This window comes from Sorghum bicolor, chromosome 6, assembly GCF_000003195.3.
Source record: "Sorghum bicolor cultivar BTx623 chromosome 6, Sorghum_bicolor_NCBIv3, whole genome shotgun sequence".
In the NCBI taxonomy this organism is placed as follows: Eukaryota; Viridiplantae; Streptophyta; class Magnoliopsida; order Poales; family Poaceae; genus Sorghum; species Sorghum bicolor.
This window is the reverse complement of record NC_012875.2, coordinates 58,548,706-58,566,462: the sequence shown is the minus strand read 5'-3', so window position 1 is coordinate 58,566,462 and position 17,757 is coordinate 58,548,706. Positions and strand designations below refer to the sequence as shown.

At 44.8% G+C, this 17,757-nt stretch overlaps 2 protein-coding genes and 1 pseudogene across 8 annotated transcripts; 1 reads left to right on the top strand and 2 right to left on the bottom strand.

Annotated features, from left to right (window-relative positions):
- LOC8070248 lies at positions 6,480 to 8,124 on the top strand (annotated as a pseudogene).
- LOC8079606 (rust resistance kinase Lr10) lies at positions 10,799 to 12,841 on the bottom strand. 4 transcript variants are annotated; one of them, XM_021462381.1, is made up of 4 exons: positions 12,670 to 12,839; positions 12,360 to 12,525; positions 12,201 to 12,266; positions 10,799 to 12,097 (listed from the first exon to the last, which is right to left on the bottom strand). In XM_021462381.1, the coding sequence occupies exons 3-4, from the start codon at positions 12,220 to 12,222 to the stop codon at positions 10,890 to 10,892; spliced, it is 1,230 nt and encodes a 409-aa protein (XP_021318056.1). In that variant the 5' UTR covers positions 12,223 to 12,266; positions 12,360 to 12,525; positions 12,670 to 12,839; the 3' UTR covers positions 10,799 to 10,889. The 4 variants fall into 4 exon arrangements, with proteins under 4 accessions (XP_021318056.1, XP_021318057.1, XP_021318055.1 ...); XM_021462382.1 differs by having other exon boundaries at positions 12,360 to 12,475; XM_021462380.1 differs by lacking the exon at positions 12,360 to 12,525.
- LOC110436191 (G-type lectin S-receptor-like serine/threonine-protein kinase SD2-5) lies at positions 14,483 to 16,637 on the bottom strand. 4 transcript variants are annotated; one of them, XM_021462581.1, is made up of 4 exons: positions 16,500 to 16,637; positions 16,281 to 16,357; positions 16,030 to 16,093; positions 14,483 to 15,923 (listed from the first exon to the last, which is right to left on the bottom strand). In XM_021462581.1, exons 3-4 carry the CDS (start codon positions 16,052 to 16,054, stop codon positions 14,602 to 14,604), a joined length of 1,347 nt encoding a protein of 448 aa, XP_021318256.1. In that variant the 5' UTR covers positions 16,055 to 16,093; positions 16,281 to 16,357; positions 16,500 to 16,637; the 3' UTR covers positions 14,483 to 14,601. The 4 variants fall into 4 exon arrangements, with proteins under 4 accessions (XP_021318256.1, XP_021318257.1, XP_021318255.1 ...); XM_021462582.1 differs by lacking the exon at positions 16,281 to 16,357 and having other exon boundaries at positions 16,030 to 16,074; XM_021462580.1 differs by lacking the exon at positions 16,281 to 16,357 and having other exon boundaries at positions 16,500 to 16,636.

Genomic DNA, 17,757 nt, shown 5'->3' with positions numbered 1-17,757 from the left:
CCAGGATGGTGGCTAAAGCTGCGGACAAGCCAGAAGAGTTGATCCCCAATCCTGACTATGATGAATGGGTTGGTAAGGATCAGACAATATTCAATTATCTCTACTCATTTGTGTCCAAGGATGTGCAAGTACAGGTGTCCAACTGCACAACCTCTGCCGAGATGTGGAAGGTCATTCAAGACATGAACGCCGCTCAATCCCGCGGCAGGGTAATCAATACCCGCATGGCGCTAGCACACGCGCAGAAGGGATCGTCCACTGTTGCTGAATTTTTCAGCAAGATGAAAGGTCTCGCCAACGACATGGCGGCGGCCGGGAAGAAACTTGACGACGAGGAGGTGGCTTCGTACATTCTCGCCGGGCTAGACACGGATTTTGATCCGGTTGTCTCGTCCATGTCGTCGCGTGTGGAGTCTCTCACCCTCGGGGAGCTCTACACGCATCTCGTCAGCTGGGAACAAAGGATGGATCTGCGCCAACCCAACAACTCAGGCACCTCCGTGAACACCGCCACTCGAGGTGGTCGCCGAGGCTCCCAGCGCGGCGGCGGAGGCGGTCGCGGTGGCGGCTTCCAGCGAGGAGGTGGCCGTAACCGCGGCCGTGGCAACCACAACAACAACCGCGACAACCACGACAACCGCGACTACATCACTACATGTCAACTCTGCGGAGACGGCGGACACAGCGCCTACCGGTGCTACAAGCGTTTTGAAACCTCCTTCAGGCCACCACCGGAGCGACGCTCGGCCTCAGCTGCAACCACATCTTATGGCATCGACACAAATTGGTACACCGACACCGGTGCTACCGATCATATCACAGGCGAGTTGGACAAACTCACTGTGAGAGACAAGTATCATGGCAATGATCAAGTACACACGGCCAGCGGTGCAGGTATGAGAATCAACCAAATAGGTCAAAGTATTGTTAAAACCCCAAAATGCAATCTTATCTTAAACAATGTTCTTTATGTCCCTGAGGCTAACAAAAATTTGGCCTCAGTTCATCGCCTTACATCTGATAACAATGCTTTTATTGAATATCATCCAAATTATTTCTTGATCAAGGATCAGGTCACGAAGAACATACTGCTTAGAGGGGAATGCAAGGGTGGATTGTATCCACTAAAGTTGCCATCCACATCCGGTCCATCTTCAACAAATAAAACAATACATGCTGCCACCAAGCCGTCATCATCTAGGTGGTACAACCGCCTTGGCCATCCATCCTCTACAGTAGTACATCAGGTCCTTAGCAAGAATCAAATTTCCTTTATTTCTGAGCCAAATAAACCTTCTATTTGTGATGCTTGTCAAAAGGGAAAAAGCCACCAGTTACCATATCCAAAATCGACAAGCATTTCAGCATCTTCTTTTGAACTTGTATTTTCAGATGTATGGGGACCAGCTCCCACCTCTGTTGGAAGAAACAATTATTATGTCAGTTTCATCGATGATTTCAGTAAATTTACATGGGTTTACTTGTTGAAACACAAATCTGAAGTCTTTCAAAAATTTCATGATTTTCAATCCATGGTAGAACGCCAATTTAACAAAAAAATTCTTGCTATCCAAACCGATTGGGGAGGAGAATATCATAAACTAAATACATTCTTCCAACGTATAGGATTATCTCATCATGTTTCATGTCCTTATGCACATCAGCAAAATGGATCTGCTGAAAGAAAACATCGTCATATAGTAGAAGTTGGTTTGTCCTTACTTGCACATGCCTCTATGCCGCTGAAATTTTGGGACGAGGCGTTCCTTACTGCCACATACTTAATCAATAGACTCCCTAGCAAAGTCATACAAGAGCAAACCCCACTTGAACGTCTTTTCCAACAAAAACCAGACTATCTTACACTTAGAACTTTCGGTTGTGCATGTTGGCCTAACCTACGTCCATATAATACTCACAAACTACAATTTCGCTCAAAAGAATGTGTCTTCCTTGGTTATAGCAATATGCACAAAGGGTTCAAGTGTCTTGATATAGCTGAGGGTCGCATCTACATATCAAGAGATGTTGTCTTTGATGATGATGTCTATCCTTTTGCCAAGCTCCACCCAAATGCAGGAGCTCGATTGAGATCAGAAATACTTCTCCTTCCTACCTCACTTCGAAATCCTTGTTCTACTTTTGGGGATAACAATACTGTTGATACTAATGGCATTGATTCTATGCACACTAATATGGCTGATGAGAATGCAGGAGCTGCTGAAAACCAGACACAAAATGGTGGAAATATCATCCAAAATGCTCCCTCCGTCTTTCCATTTTTGGCAACGACAGGTGCAGATCCTGGAGGTGATCACCCAGCGCACGCAGCAGAACCTGCAGGCGGATCAGCATCAGATCAGCAGCACGCGTCCACTCTGCCTCCACTTTCGCCAGGTGGTGCGTTGCAGATGGGGGAGCAGGGCGCTGTTGAATCTGCTGCTGAATTGGGCGCTACTGCTGGTGCTCCCGACCAACCTCTGTCACCACAAGAGGCTAGATCTGCTACCCCTACAGATCATGTAGGTCCTACACATCAACGTGTCACTCACCTACAACATGGAATACGGAAACCAAAGGTATACACTGATGGCACAATTCGATATGGTCAGTTAGCTGTCTCACCTGAGGAACCACCAACGTTGAAATATGCTTTAGCTGATAAAAATTGGAAACATGCCATGGACACTGAGTTTGATGCATTACATAAGAACAAAACTTGGCACCTAGTACCTCCTCAAAAGAATAGGAATGTAATAGATTGCAAATGGGTCTATAAAATAAAAAGAAGATCAGATGGTACGATTGATAGATATAAGGCTCGATTAGTGGCAAAAGGCTTCAAGCAAAGGTATGGTATTAATTATGAAGATACCTTCAGTCCTGTTGTCAAGGTAGCTACAATTAGGCTTGTGCTATCTCTTGCCATGTCACGAAGTTGGTGTTTAAGGCAATTAGATGTTACAAATGCCTTCCTACACGGTTATCTTGAAGAAGAAGTATATATGAAACAACCTCCAGGATATGAAGACAAAACCAAACCTCACTACTTGTGTAAACTTGATAAAGCCCTATATGGATTGAAACAAGCACCCTGGGCATGGTACTCTCGGCTATGTAAGAAATTGCAGAGTCTCAGTTTTGTTCCTTCCAAAGCTGACACATCACTATTCTTTTACAAAAAAGGGAATTATGTGATCTTTATGCTTGTGTATGTTGATGACATTATAGTGGCTAGTTCTTCTCAGGAAGCCGTGGATGCACTTATTCGAGATCTAGAGAAGGAGTTTGCAATCAAAGATCTTGGTAAGTTGCACTACTTCTTGGGTATTCAAGTTCAAAGAAAAAAGGATGAATTGCTAATGACACAAGAACGGTATGCATCTGAAATTTTGCAAAGAGTCAATATGCAACTATGTAAACCTGTGAAGACACCATTATGTACAACTGAAAAGTTGTCTATCACAAGTGGCACTAGATTGGGAGTTGAAGACTCCACAAGGTATAGAAGCATTGTTGGTGCACTTCAATACCTTACACTCACACGACCAGACTTATCATTCGCAGTCAACAAAGTGTGTCAGTTTCTTCACTCTCCAACCATAGTACACTGGGAGGCAGTTAAAAGAATTTTGAGATATGTCCAAGGTACTATCAGTCTAGGTATAAAAATCACAAAATCTAACTCTATGTTAGTCAGTGCTTTCTCAGATGTAGATTGGGCTGGCTGTCTTGATGATAGAAGGTCCACAGGAGGATTTGCTGTATTTCTTGGTGGCAACTTGATCTCTTGGTGTGCAAGGAAACAAGCTACGGTGTCACGTTCGAGTACAGAAGCAGAATACAAGTCATTGGCTAATGCGACAGCTGAAGTTATGTGGGTACGTAAACTATTGGATGAACTAGGTATTCCACATCCTCGAGCTGCGTGTCTGTGGTGTGATAACATTGGTGCCACATACTTGTCAGCAAATCCAGTATTCCATGCTCGAACAAAACGTATCGAAATTGACTATCATTTTGTGAGAGAACAAGTTGCAGCAAAACTACTTGACATCAGATTTATCAGCACTACGGATCAACTTGCTGATGGTTTCACTAAGGCACTTCCAGAAAATTTGATGATTAAATTCAGGAACAATCTCAACTTGTCAAGACAGTTGTGATTGACGGTGGGTGTTAGAAATATTCAGCATTTGACTAGTATTAGTGGTAGGCCTCTTCATACGTGATCATGCATATGCATTTGACTAGTATTAGTGGTAGGCCTCTTCATACGTGATCATGCATATGTGTTGTACTAAACATAGAGCATTAGTCATAGACTAGATCCTTGTCTTTGGGCTTTGTACGGTTGTAACAACTCATCTCCTGTAAGCCACGGTGGGGGCTTTTCCCACCTTTACTTAACACACAACCGTGAGCCTCAACAGGCATCACGTTACCACCATTCATTCATTCTAACAAAAAATACTAACAACCTTTGACTCTTAAGTACGAGATTCAAACTCATACCCGGGTACTCCAACGACACAAATGAATGTAGCCAGCTATGGTACACCCAATTATATCGTCTAACGCTACATTTGGTATCAATAATGTTGAGAAAACCAAACTAACAAACTTGCTAGTGATAGTGGTGGCAAATAACCATATATAATCAACATATTCGTGGAAGAAAATATGCATAACAGATATATAGAGATATACTCCATATGTCCCAAAATAGTATCGTTATCAAGTTCGTGTTGGTCAACCTTTCTTAATTTTGACTGATTTTTTTAGAAAATATTAACAATATTTATATCTCTAAATCAGTTTATTATAAAATATTCAGTTATTCATCTAATGATACTAATTATGCACTATAAATATTAACATCTTACATGGTCAATTTCACAATTGTTTGACTTGGGAAGTGGGAATATCATTCTTTGTGAGACAGAGCGAATAGGCAACAACAACCACATCAAACCAAAAAAAGGAAGATTTAACGTGAAAACCTCCAAATCAGAGTAAAAGCCATGGGGTATAGAATGACCTCACAAAATATAGTATAAGAGTATATTGGAAGCACCAAATTTGTTTTTGATATAGAACTTCACGACCTTGAGAAGAATCCTCTCGATTCACCGGACCCTCTTCTTTTTCTTCTCTTTTGAACCATCTATTCTAGCCGGTTCTTCTCACAAAGGTTCAATTATTAGTGGCTTCCACTATAGAGCCTGTTTGGTTTGTTGTCTAGTTAACTTTGTCTAGCTAGCAGCAATATCTAGGTCCTATTAATTTCAAGTTCTTTAGCCTAATGTCTATCACAATAGTGACAAAACAAGCCCCGTGAGTACTCGTAAATGATGCACTACTTTCTTAAGGTTAGCCTCAATGAGAATTTCATGAGAGTTTCACGGGTATTAAATAAGCTGACATGGTATAGTATAAATAGAGAAAGAGATGAAAAAGTTTCTTGTGATGAAATTAGTTTTATGAAAATAAAACTTGTTTATACTATTTTCAACACCTATGAGTCTTAGAAACGGGGACACGAAACTCCTACTGAGACTGACGTAAACTACACTTATTATATGAGGGCCAATTGGAGTGAACAAAAACTTCTCCTCAAAGGATTTCCCAACACATAAAAAATCTGTTAGATTTTTAGAATGAATTTTTTGCATGTACTTTCTGATTGGAAAAAACATCCAGTTTTGTATTGGAACAATTTTAAAAGCCAACCGCAGATACACATGGCTTCGATACATGTCTAGCTGTTCCGAAGATGAAAGCTGGAGAAGTGGAGATAAATATTGTTTTTCGAACTCTAAAAATATTTTTAAAAAAAACTGAGATAAATATTTGTTGATCACATACAGTGTGAACACTTCTTATCTTTACAAAGAAACTGAACTGCGTTGCTGGGACCGTATGTTTGGTTTCCTACTTTCCTTGCCCAACCATGTCAAATAGTTTATTCAGAAAAAAAACGTCAAATAGCGAGAAAGAGTCATAATAATGGAGGAGGCTTAGTGTAGTTTCCTAATAAAATTTATCTTGTTCGGGAGACCAAACAATGCATGGTATTGTATTTGTACTCCCCCTTTCCTAAAAGAATGTAATTGTGAAACAGTGTCACGTTTTAAGACATCAAATTTGTATTGATAAAAAATATAAATATTTACAATATGAAATAAATATCATTAGATTGATTACAAAATGTATTTTTGTAATAAATTGATTTGGAGCTATAAATATGAATATTATTTATTAAAACTTGATCAAATGTGAATTATTTTAATTGGCACGTAACTCGTAATTACATTATTTTAGGGGACAGAGGTAGTATATACAGTAGTAGTTGGCAAGCATATGAAACTGTCCTTCTCATAGGAAAAAAAAACTCGTGCAAATTCTTAACGTTATCATGCGAAGATTGTCAGGGCACACGCTGTCAAGGTACGCGCGTCAGGCTTAGCAATGTACGGTTGACAACAGGATAAATAAAACGGCTAATGTTGCAGATATAACATGATACATGACACGAGCCACTGAAATAGCTGAACACCATTAGTTGAAAGGCACACAATTAGTTGGTGGAACAAACCTTTCACTCTCTGCCTTCCTTCAACAGTTGAGCTCCAATAATCCTCCCTGCATCGAAGTCGTGTTGTTTCTCATCAACACAAGATGGCGATCAACAGTGGCATTCTCGCCATAGCAATCGGTAATCACCATGCATTAGTATTAGCTTCGCCTCCATTCCATGGCTCCATCACGTCGTCGTCCCTAATCCTTGCCGGCTCTGCAGTTGGGATTATCACGACTGGCGTAGTGGGCGTCGTCACCATAATCGCGATGTACAAGTGTGCCAAATTCGGCGTGAAGACGTATCTGGGACAACGAAGCGGAGGCAGCCGCGACCGCGAGGCCGAGGCGTCCATCACCCGCGACGGCGAGCGCGGCAGCACGGACGAGGCCGCCGCCGCCGCCGACGACGACGACGTGGAGATGGGGAGCATGAGCTACTTCTTCGAGGACATCCAGAAGGAGCGTCCGGTGCGGTTCAGCTCGCAGCAGCTGCGCACCTTCACCCGGAACTACGCCCACAAGGTCGGCTCCGGCGGCTTCGGCGTGGTGTACAAGGGCCGGTTCCCGAACGGCGCGGCGGTGGCCGTGAAGGTGCTCAACAGCACGCTGGGCAAGCGCGCCGAGGAGCAGTTCATGGCGGAGGTCGGCACCATCGGCCGGACCTACCACATCAACCTCGTCCGCCTCTACGGCTTCTGCTTCGACGCCACGGTGAAGGCGCTCGTGTACGAGCACATGGAGAACGGCTCGCTGGACGGGTACCTGTTCGACCCGCCGCCGGAGAAGACGGTCGGCTTCGGCAAGCTCTACGAGATCGCCGTCGGCACGGCCAAGGCGCTGCGGTACCTGCACGAGGAGTGCGCGCAGCGGATCATCCACTACGACATCAAGCCGGAGAACGTGCTCCTGGGCGCCGGCCTGGCGCCCAAGGTGTCCGACTTCGGGCTGGCCAGGCTGTGCGACAGGGAGGACACGCACCTGACCATCACCGGCGCGAGGGGCACGCCCGGGTACGCGGCGCCCGAGCTGTGGATGCCGCTGCCGGTGACGCACAAGTGCGACGTCTACAGCTACGGGATGCTGCTGTTCGAGACGCTGGGGAGGCGCCGCAACCTGGAGCTGGGGCTGCACGCGCGCGAGAGCCAGGAGTGGTACCCGCGGTGGGTGTGGCACCGGTTCGAGGCCGGGGACACGGACGCCGTGGTGGCGCGCGCCGCGGCCACGGGGACGGGGGACAAGAAAGATAGGGAGGCGGCGGAGAGGGTGTGCAAGGTGGCGCTGTGGTGCGTGCAGTACCGGCCGGAGGACAGGCCGTCCATGGGCAGCGTCGTGAGGATGCTGGAAGGGGCGGACCAGATCGCGGCGCCGCGCAATCCATCTGGCGCCATACAACTCTGGTGCGATTCAGTTGTCCGGAGACACCACCAACACCGCGGGTTCATATGGTTCCTCAGACCATGTGCTTAGTGCTAGGTAGATGTAAATTGTCCCGGTCTACGAATCGTGTAATTATTATCACCATAGTTTCTTGTTCGATCTTGCGATAACTGCGTATGTCTTGTCCTAAATGTTAGTCAAATTTCTTTTGTTTCCTAAAATATAATGGATAGGCATATAAGCTCATGCCTAAACTGCACAGACGCACCCAAAAACAGAGCCTAATTTTGGCCGGCCAACGCCATTGGCAGGGCACTCACGGGCACAATCTAAACACGCCCTAAATTTTGCCATTGAAAACCCTAGAATTCCCTTTTACACCATTTGAATCCGCAAGATTATCTTGTCTATTCAACATATATTGGAAAGAAAATCATAGCTTTTTTCCATAGGAGCTCCGGTGGAGGTAATATTTAAATAGAAAGCTCAACAGGATTTATAACTCAGCTCATAAACTTTTTACTAGCAAACATCTCCATGCATTATAACGGGAGAACAAAATTATCAAAAGTATTTTCACCTCATTTTATTGCACTACTGCAGCGGTTACAACAACTTAATTTGTAAAGGTGCTACTTTTGATTTCTGAATGGTTACTACAGTAATCCAAAACAAACAATGTCGTTAATGTTTTACATACTCCCTCTGTCCATGAAAACGAGCTCGTTATGTTGTGTACTCCTTCAGTCCATGAAAACATGCAATTCTAGCACAATAGCATGTTTTAGTATATCATATCTGACCAATTATAGACTAAAGACTATAAAGATTTATGATATCAAATAAATATTTATTAGATCAAATATGAAATATATTCTTTTAAATAAATGGTCAAATGTTGACATCTTTATCTAGCACGTAACCCATTTTTTATCTTTTATAAAATTTAAAATCTATACTTTATTTTTGGATGACTATGATATCCATTATATAAGTTAACATCAGCAGTAGTATGATTCTGTATTGAACTAAAATACAACCTTGATAAATTTCTTTCTTTCATTGTAAGGCACAAATGGTTACTTGCAAATGTACTATAATTTTAATCTTCATACTACTCATATATTGGTAGAGTTAGATATCAAGTCCATAACTTTCATGTAATTTGAATATCTTAGACCCGTATTTATTATTTAGTTTTATCTCTATACCAATAGGTAGAGTTACTTTAAATCAGAAAAAATAAAAATTAATAAAAACATAGAAGAGCTACCTTGACTATTGCCCATAACATGAAGCTCCTCCATCAAGCCACTTGATCATCAACACAAATCAACACTTCACTTGATCACCTTGGAACTATATGGTCCATTTCATAGCTTCACATGGCCTTAATGGTCCATCAGTTGTAGCCTTGCTTGCTCTTCATCATTGCCCTATCGGCACTAAGCCCTCTACGGTCCATCACATTTGTGCTTCGTCACCTCGATGGTCTATCATATGATCATATCTGAGCCCCTAGCTTGCCCTTAACTCTTGTAACCGATCTGTCACAGCCAAGCATCGTCTTGATCTTCTGCACCTAGCCATATATGACTGTCATGTTCATCTTCACTCATTGAGCACATGCATCACATGCACAAATCATCTCTCCTCCATACCTATCATTGCTTGATCAATTTGGTGTGTGTGGACCAAGTACCTATTCATATCACATAAAAGGCATTAGTCCATCTAAGGTTATCACTTCATTAATTACCAAAACTAAACTAGGAATTTTAGAGTTAAGACACATCTCTTGTGTTAGATTGAGCTATAGACTAACGCAACTTACGCTTGGGTAGTTGAACATAATTCGACAGTCTTTTGACAAACCCCCCCCCCCCCCCAACTATGTTCAAAGTACATGTTCCCTCTAACACCTAAAAAACCAAATGTTGTTCCTCCCACAATTTTTAAAACTATTTTTTTCACCTTAAGCAATTTAGATGGAGATTTTAGCCAACATGCCCCCATGCCAGCTGTGAGGAGGTAATGAACTACGTGAGTTCTGGGCAATTTTTTTTACCAAGGAACAATTATACAAATACTTTATTTTGAAAAATATCAAAATACTTTTATCTAGAAAAGTTACACAATTATAATTCCTAAAATCTCTTTTCACCTTTAGAAATTTTGTTTTAGCTCAACAAAAAATAAACCAGTTTCATTTTTTCTCTAAAATAATGTTCTATCTTTTGGTACCTAGCTACTCCCTCCATCCCAAATTATAAGTCATTCCAAGAATCTTAGAGAGTCAAAACATATCAAGTTTGACCAAAATTATAGAAAAAATTATAAAGTTTTGTAGCATCAAATAGATATACTATGAAAATATAGTTATTGAAGAACTTAATGATACTTAGTTGATATCATAAATATTGTTACCCTATCATATAAATTTAGTCAAACTTGAGATGGTTTAACTCTCTAAAATTTTGGAATGACTTACAATTTAGTATGGAGGGAGTAGTTGGTAGGGACAGCGGTACGATTCACTCAACTCACATACTCCCTCTGTCCCTGAAAGCTTCAATTCCTAGAATCCGTGCCAGTCAAACTTGTTTAACTTTGACCAACTTTATAGAAAAGAGTATCAATATGTATAACATAAAATGAGTATCTTATGAAAATATATTCAATGATAAATCTAATGGTATTAATTTGGTACTATAAATCTTAGTTTTTTTCTATAAATTTGGTCAAAGTTTTAAAAGTTTGACTTAGAACAACTCTAGAAGTTATAGCTTTCAGGGACGGAGGGAGTATCTTTATTTTTTTAGTCCTCCAATGCATGATGTTAATTTACAAACCTCAGCCTTTATTGTTTTTAATATAATAAGTAAAAAAACAGTACAAGACTTTAAGCTTCATTTCATAAACACCGACGATCAAGTCGACTTGACAACAGCCCTAATTACCGATAGCTCGCTGTCTCTGCCAATGGTCTCTCTGCTACTTTGGTATGTGTCACTCCAGAACCCCGAGTTAGTTGAGCCAATGTTGCTGTCCATGACGTAGTGGAATGGGTTCGCAGGCGGGACGATGGCCATCTCGCCCTCCAGCATCCGCACCACGCTGCTCATCGTCGGCCTCGCTGCCGGCTGGAATTGCACGCACCACAACGCTACTTTGCACATCATCTCCGCCTTCTGCCTGTCCGCCTCTCCGACGACCCCGTCGCAGGACACGACGCAGTCGATCTCTCCCTGTTCGTACTTCTCCCACACCCATCTCGGGAACCACTCTTTGCTCTCGCCGTGGCAGGGGTCAAAGTTCCGGCGCCGCCCCAGGATCTCGAACAAAACCATTCCAAAGCTGTACACGTCGCACTTCTCCGACGCCGGCAGCGCCAACCACAGCTCCGGCGCCGCGTACCCGGGCGTCCCGCGGCCGCCGCCGGTCAGCGACATGTGCGTGTTCTCGCGCTCGCCCAGCCGCGCCAGCCCGAAGTCGGCCACCTTCGGGGTGTAATCGGCGGTGAGGAGGATGTTGGCCGGCTTGATGTCGTAGTGGACGATCCGCTGCTGGCACTCCTCGTGCAGGTACCTGATCCCCTTCGCCGTGCCGACGGCGATGCCGTGCAGCGCCTCCCACTCCAGCCTCGTGGCTGTGCTGCCCTCCACATCGCCGTAAAGATACTTCTCGAGCGAGCCATTCTCCAAGTACTCGTAGACTAATGCCTTCGTGTTCGCGTCGAAGCAGAAGCCGTAGAGGCGGACGAGGTGCACGTGGTACGTCCGGCCTATAGTGCCGATCTCCGCCATGAACGCCTCTTGAACCCTCTTGTTCATGGACACCTTCAGGACCTTCACGGCCACCGGCAGGCCGTTCGGCAGCTCACCCTTGTAGACAACGCCGTAGCCGCCGGATCCCAGCTCCGACGAGTAGTTCCGGGTGCAGGCCGCTAGCTGTTGGGAGCTGAAACGCATCGGCTTCTCGTTGAGGATCTGGTTGAGGAACGTCTCAACTGGCCCGACCTCGATCACCACATCTTCCACGTTGTTGCTGACTTGCATCTCGCGGTTCTTTTTCATCTCCTCCAAGACTTTCTCTACAATTTTCTTCTTCATCTTCTTGTTCACGACAATTGTAGATACTGAACAACGAAATGAAGCAGCCAATTAATTAGTAGTAGATAGCAAGTCGCCACTGTACAAGTCAATAATGAGAAGAAGGTGCCAGAGATCGATGTATCGTACTGATTGCAACTGCGTTCCCCATGTCTATGTCTATGACGCTTCCGGGGCCGTAAGCTTGATTAGAGTCTGCGTCATGGCATGCGTCACATAAGAAAGTTATGTGAATGAACAGTTCAGTCAAAACCAGGAATGAACTTGCAATCCCAACTAGAAACATACTGATATTTTCTTCCTGAGATATCTAATGCCAAAAACATGGAGGAGGAATCAAAATTTTGCTTCTGAACAAAATTTCTGAATGGAACAAAGTTCTTGTCGTTCCATCAATCGCTCAACTATAGAAGGAAGCAAGGGGCACAAGGATGAAGCTAGTAAGTATCTCCAGCTGCGAACGCACAGAAACACTCCTATAACATATGACTGACAGAAGACAGAACTAACAAACTGAGAAACTGACTGGCCCATTTACCCAACCGATCGAGAAAATCTTCAGAACAAAACGGAAACTAGCTGAGGAAGAAGAGCTCACCTGTATTACTGTATGGATACCCTCACCGAGTTCGATCCTCTTTCTAACGCCCTGCGCTCGCTGGCGAGCAACTGCTACGCTGCCCGCTGGCGGGCTAAATATATAGTTGAGGTCATGAGAGACCGCTCTGACCGGAGGAGCAGGAGAGTAGGAGACGGGCAGGCACACGCAGCCGTTGCTGACTAATTAAGACGTTAAGGTCATGTTTGCATAATTCGGCTATAAGAAACTCTAGTATCACGAAACTTTAGAGCCACTTTTTTTTTTTGACGGTCGACGGGGGAGGCGTTCCTGTGTTGCCATCTGTAGGATGGTGCACCACTGTGTTGCTGTTTGTCTCTTCGCTCTTGGTATCCGGTACTGTTATAGTCAGCGGCCGCTTTGCAGTCCATTAGGACACGATCAACAGTGTGGTCTTCATTTCTAAAGACCTTCGCGTTTCGGGCCTTCCAAACCTGCCAGCAGACCAACGCAATGAAAGAGGGGAGTCCAGGGATCACGACGGATGTGGAGCTTGTGAGTGTGTGCAGTTGACCCATGTCCATTGAGATCATGGACTGTAGGTTGAGTCTCCTCGAGACTTTCCTTCCAAGCGAGTAGCCGTGGATGATGTGCTCCGGAGTTTCGACCGCGGCATTGCAGATTTCACAGGTTGCTGAGTCCACAATGTGCTTCGTGAGCAACACCGCTCTGCATTGGATTCTTCTTTGCAGCAGTAGCCATATGAACAGTTGAACTCGAGGGGGTGCCCAAGTTTTCCCGATGAAGACTGCCTTGGGGTCTGAGGTTTGGCCCTTAGCCTTGAGCATTTTATATATGGCTCTGATGTCAATGTTGTTGTCTGGTTTGAAAAAGTCCGAGATCCTCTTATCTGGCGCTTTGGCTCTGCTCCTTCTAAAACGGTTCCACACCTATGAAAATGCTTTAGAGCCACTTCGTTCGTAATTTGTAGACCTTCCTAGGCCTTGTTTAGTTCCAAAATATTTTGCAAAATCTACACTGTAGCTTTTTCGTTTGTATTTGACAAATATTGTCCAATCATAGACTAACTAGGCTCAAAAGATTCGTCTCGTCAATTCCGACCAAACTGTGCAATTAGTTTTTATTTTTGTCTATATTTAATACTTCATGCATGTGTCTAAAGATTTGATGTGACAGAAAATCTAAAAAATTTTGTAAATTTTTTTAGAACTAAACAAGGCCCTAGCTATATGCATCTTGGTGTGCCGATGGCAAGCTCGGGCAGACAGCTGATCGGGCGGTGGCCCCACACTGAAAGAGTTCGAGAATCAAGCTCGGGCAGACAGCTGTTTTTGTTGGATTGGGTGGTGAGTTTGGACAAAAATCCTTTGAGGTCGAAGTCTAATTTCTGTCTAACACCTTAAAACAAAATGTTGTTCCTCCTCTAAATTTTAAAAATTGTTTGTTTTTTCACCCTGGAAGATTTAAATGCAGGTTTTACCTACATGTCAATGTGCAAATCCAACTGTATGATTTGGATGGAGGTTTAGCCTACACGTTGCCACGCCAACTGTGAGAGGGTAAAATGGATTACATTAAAAGTTCAGGGGTCAAAAAGATTTTACCAAGGAACAATTGTAAAAATAGTTTGTTTTCAATAATCATCCAAAAAAAAGTTTCTGAAAAATTTACATAACAATTATAATTCCTAAAATGTCATTTCACCTTACAAAATTTGTTTTAACTCAACAAATATGAAACCGATTTTAGATTTTTTTTTTCTCTAAAATCTTTTGGTGCCTAGCTTAGCAGGTAGGGATAGCCTAACTATGTCGCACTCGTAGCGGTACAATTCACTGAACCCACGTATATCTTTATAGTCCTCCAATGCATAATCCTAATTTACAAACCTCAACCTTCACTGTTTACAGTAACTCTAGTGAGTAAAAACATTAACTAATGTGTACAAGACTACAAGCTTTGTTTCCTCAACACTGACGCAAGAGTCCGCTCAACATCTTCAACCATGGCGCCAGTCGACTTGGCAGCAGAGCTAATAATCGACAGCTCACTATCTCTAGCAGTGGTGTCTCTGCTGCTCTGGTATGTGCCGCTCCACATTCCCGAGCTGGTTGAGCCACTACTGATGTCCATGATGTAGTGGAAGGGGTTCACGGGCGGGACAATGGCCATCTCCCCCTCCAGCATCCGCACCACGCTGCTCATCGTCGGCCTCGCCGACGGCTGAAACTGCACGCACCACAACGCCACCTTGCACATCATCTCCGCCTTGTTTCTGTCCGCCTCTCCGACGATCCCGTCGCAGCACACGACGTCCTCGATCTCCCCCTGCTCGTACTTCTCCCACGCCCACCTCGGGAACCACTCCTTGCTCTCGCCCCGGCATGGGTCGTAGTTCCGCCGCCGCCCCAGGATCTCGAACAGCACCATCCCGAAGCTGTACACGTCGCACTTCTCCGACGCCGGCAGCGCCATCCACAGCTCCGGCGCCGCGTACCCGGGCGTCCCACGGCCGCCGCCGGTCAGCGACATGTGCGTGTTCTCGCGCTCGCCCAGCCGTGCTAACCCAAAGTCGGCCACCTTCGGGGTGTAGTCGGCGGTGAGGAGGATGTTGGCCGGCTTGATGTCGTAGTGCACGATCCGCTGCTGGCACTCTTCGTGCAGGTACCTGATCCCCTTCGCCGTGCCGACGGCGATGCTGTGCAGCGTCCCCCACTCCAGCCGCGTGGTCGTGCAGCCCTCGTCGCCGTAAAGATACTTCTCGAGCGAGCCGTTCTCCAAGTACTCGTAGACTAGTGCCTTCGTGTTCGCGTCGAAGCAGAAGCCATAGAGCCGGACGAGGTGGACGTGGTACGTCCGGCCGATGGTGCCGATCTCCGCCATGAACGCCTCCTGCACCTTCCTGTTCATGGACACCTTGAGGACCTTCGCGGCGACCAACAGGCCGTTCGGGAGCTCACCCTTGTACACCACGCCGTAGCCGCCGGACCCAAGTTCGCACGAGTAGTTCTTGGTGTAGACCGCCAGCTGCTCGGAGCTGAAACGCATCGGCTTCTCGCTGAGGATCTCGTTGAGGAACTTCTCCACGGGGCCGATCTCGATCACCACATCTTCCGCGGGGTCGCAGGCCAGCTGCAGCTCGCGATTCTTGCGGTCAAGCTCCTCCAAGACTTTCTTTACGATTTTCTTCTTTATCTTCTTCCTGACGGCGCGGCATCTTCTGATGAGGACGATCATTACTACTACTGTCGCAGTTCCCCCGACTGAAGATGCTGAAGAACATCGAAATGAACACAGCCAATTAGCAAGTTGTTAGTACTACTGCAAGTTAATAAGGACAAGAATCAAGATACACGGTGTCAGATCGATGAATCGTACCGATTGCAACTGCTGCATTCCCCATGTCTCTGCGACGCTTCCGGGCTGTAAGTTTGTTTAGAATCTGTGTCATGGCATGCGTCACATAAGCAAGGTAGTTGAATATACAGTACAGTCAAAACCAAGTAATGAGCTTGCAATCCCAAGTTCCCAACAAGCATCTTTCGAAAAAAAAAATTAAAATCTTTCGAAAAGTTCCCAACAAGCAATTCTAGTTTTCTCAACAAAATCTCTAGATGGATAAGAGTTACTGATAAAATCTCTGAAGAAAATTTAGCTTTCTGAACAAATCTCTGAATGGATAAGAGTGCCTGATCATTCCATCAATCTACAGAAGAAAGGAGCACGAGGATGACTGCATGAGGTTACTATCTCCTGAATGAATTCACAATCCGGCGAACCCCCGAATACCGATCGACACCAAGAGCTTCAAAACAGAGGAAACTGACTAGAGAAGAAGAAAAGCTAACCTGTGTGGATAGCCTTAGCCACTCCGTGTTCGCGGCCTTTGCTCGCTGGCGGTCAGCTGCTGCCCGCAGTGGCAGGGCTAAATTACTGAGCTGATGAGAGACCGGTCTAGCTGATGACTTTGTTTGGCTGATAATGACAGTATTGTTGACAAATTTATTATGAGGGAAAAATACTGATTTATCGGATTAGCAGCAACGACTTATGAAAGGCCAGGGCAGGCACACGCGGGCAGCCATTGCTGACTAATCAGAGACGTTGACTGCGCGATGGGTCCACTGCTGACTAATCTGAGAAGGCTTCTTCTTCTGACAGCGACAAACGCGAATCCTCGGAATCTTCTTCCGTTCCATCAATCCATCATCACAATTCACAATCACCATCGACGGAAAAGAGTTCAAGACACATCTTCCCAGTTGGATTGGGCATTGGGCCGATACAACTTGTACGCGTGGGCCTCAGGACGCATGCAATAACACACGAAGCCCATTTTGTAGCCCACTTAGATCCATGTACGAATTCAGTTCAGTTTAGTTATCCGGGGAGTGTACCACGCTTGGCCCAAATGCGTATGTATATGAATGATCTGCGAAACGTGTCTCCCCGCCGCGAAAAATATCTCTGTGTCTCTATCCTCTTCTGGCCCGCAAAGAGCAGCAATTTCCGATGGTGACATGCCACGGCAGCAGTATATTCTTTCTGAGCTACGCAAGGCCCATTGTTGTCTACATCATGCAGCGTTGTTTAGTCCATCGTCTCGAGGGAAAAGCGGTCGGCACTACACGGCACAATGTCCATACATGGTTTTTCTTTTCCAAACAAGATAAAAGACAGAAAATAGTTTCCCTAGATTCGCAACGATAGAGCCATATACTTTTCGATCACACATGCCTGTCGTTAAAATTTCATTACCATAGCTACCTCCGCCCGAGTTGACATTTTTTTTTTTGCAAAAACAACAACAAACTCTACGTTGTTTGTGCCGCTTAATACTATTCAATTCAACGAACGAGGAAGCTTACCACCGAAGAAAATACACCGACCCTTATCCAAGCAATTTCCTAAATTCTTAGTGGTTATCCTTCCAAAAAAAATCATACGAATTCATGCCTACTCCGTATATATACACAACCAGAGCCTACGAATTTTTCTTCGCGAGTTCGCTGCAACTACGTGGGAAATATAGAGCAAGTGCATTTTGAATACTACTCCTACTACTACTACTACGAGAAGACTTTGACCAAGCGAGCCAATCAGGGC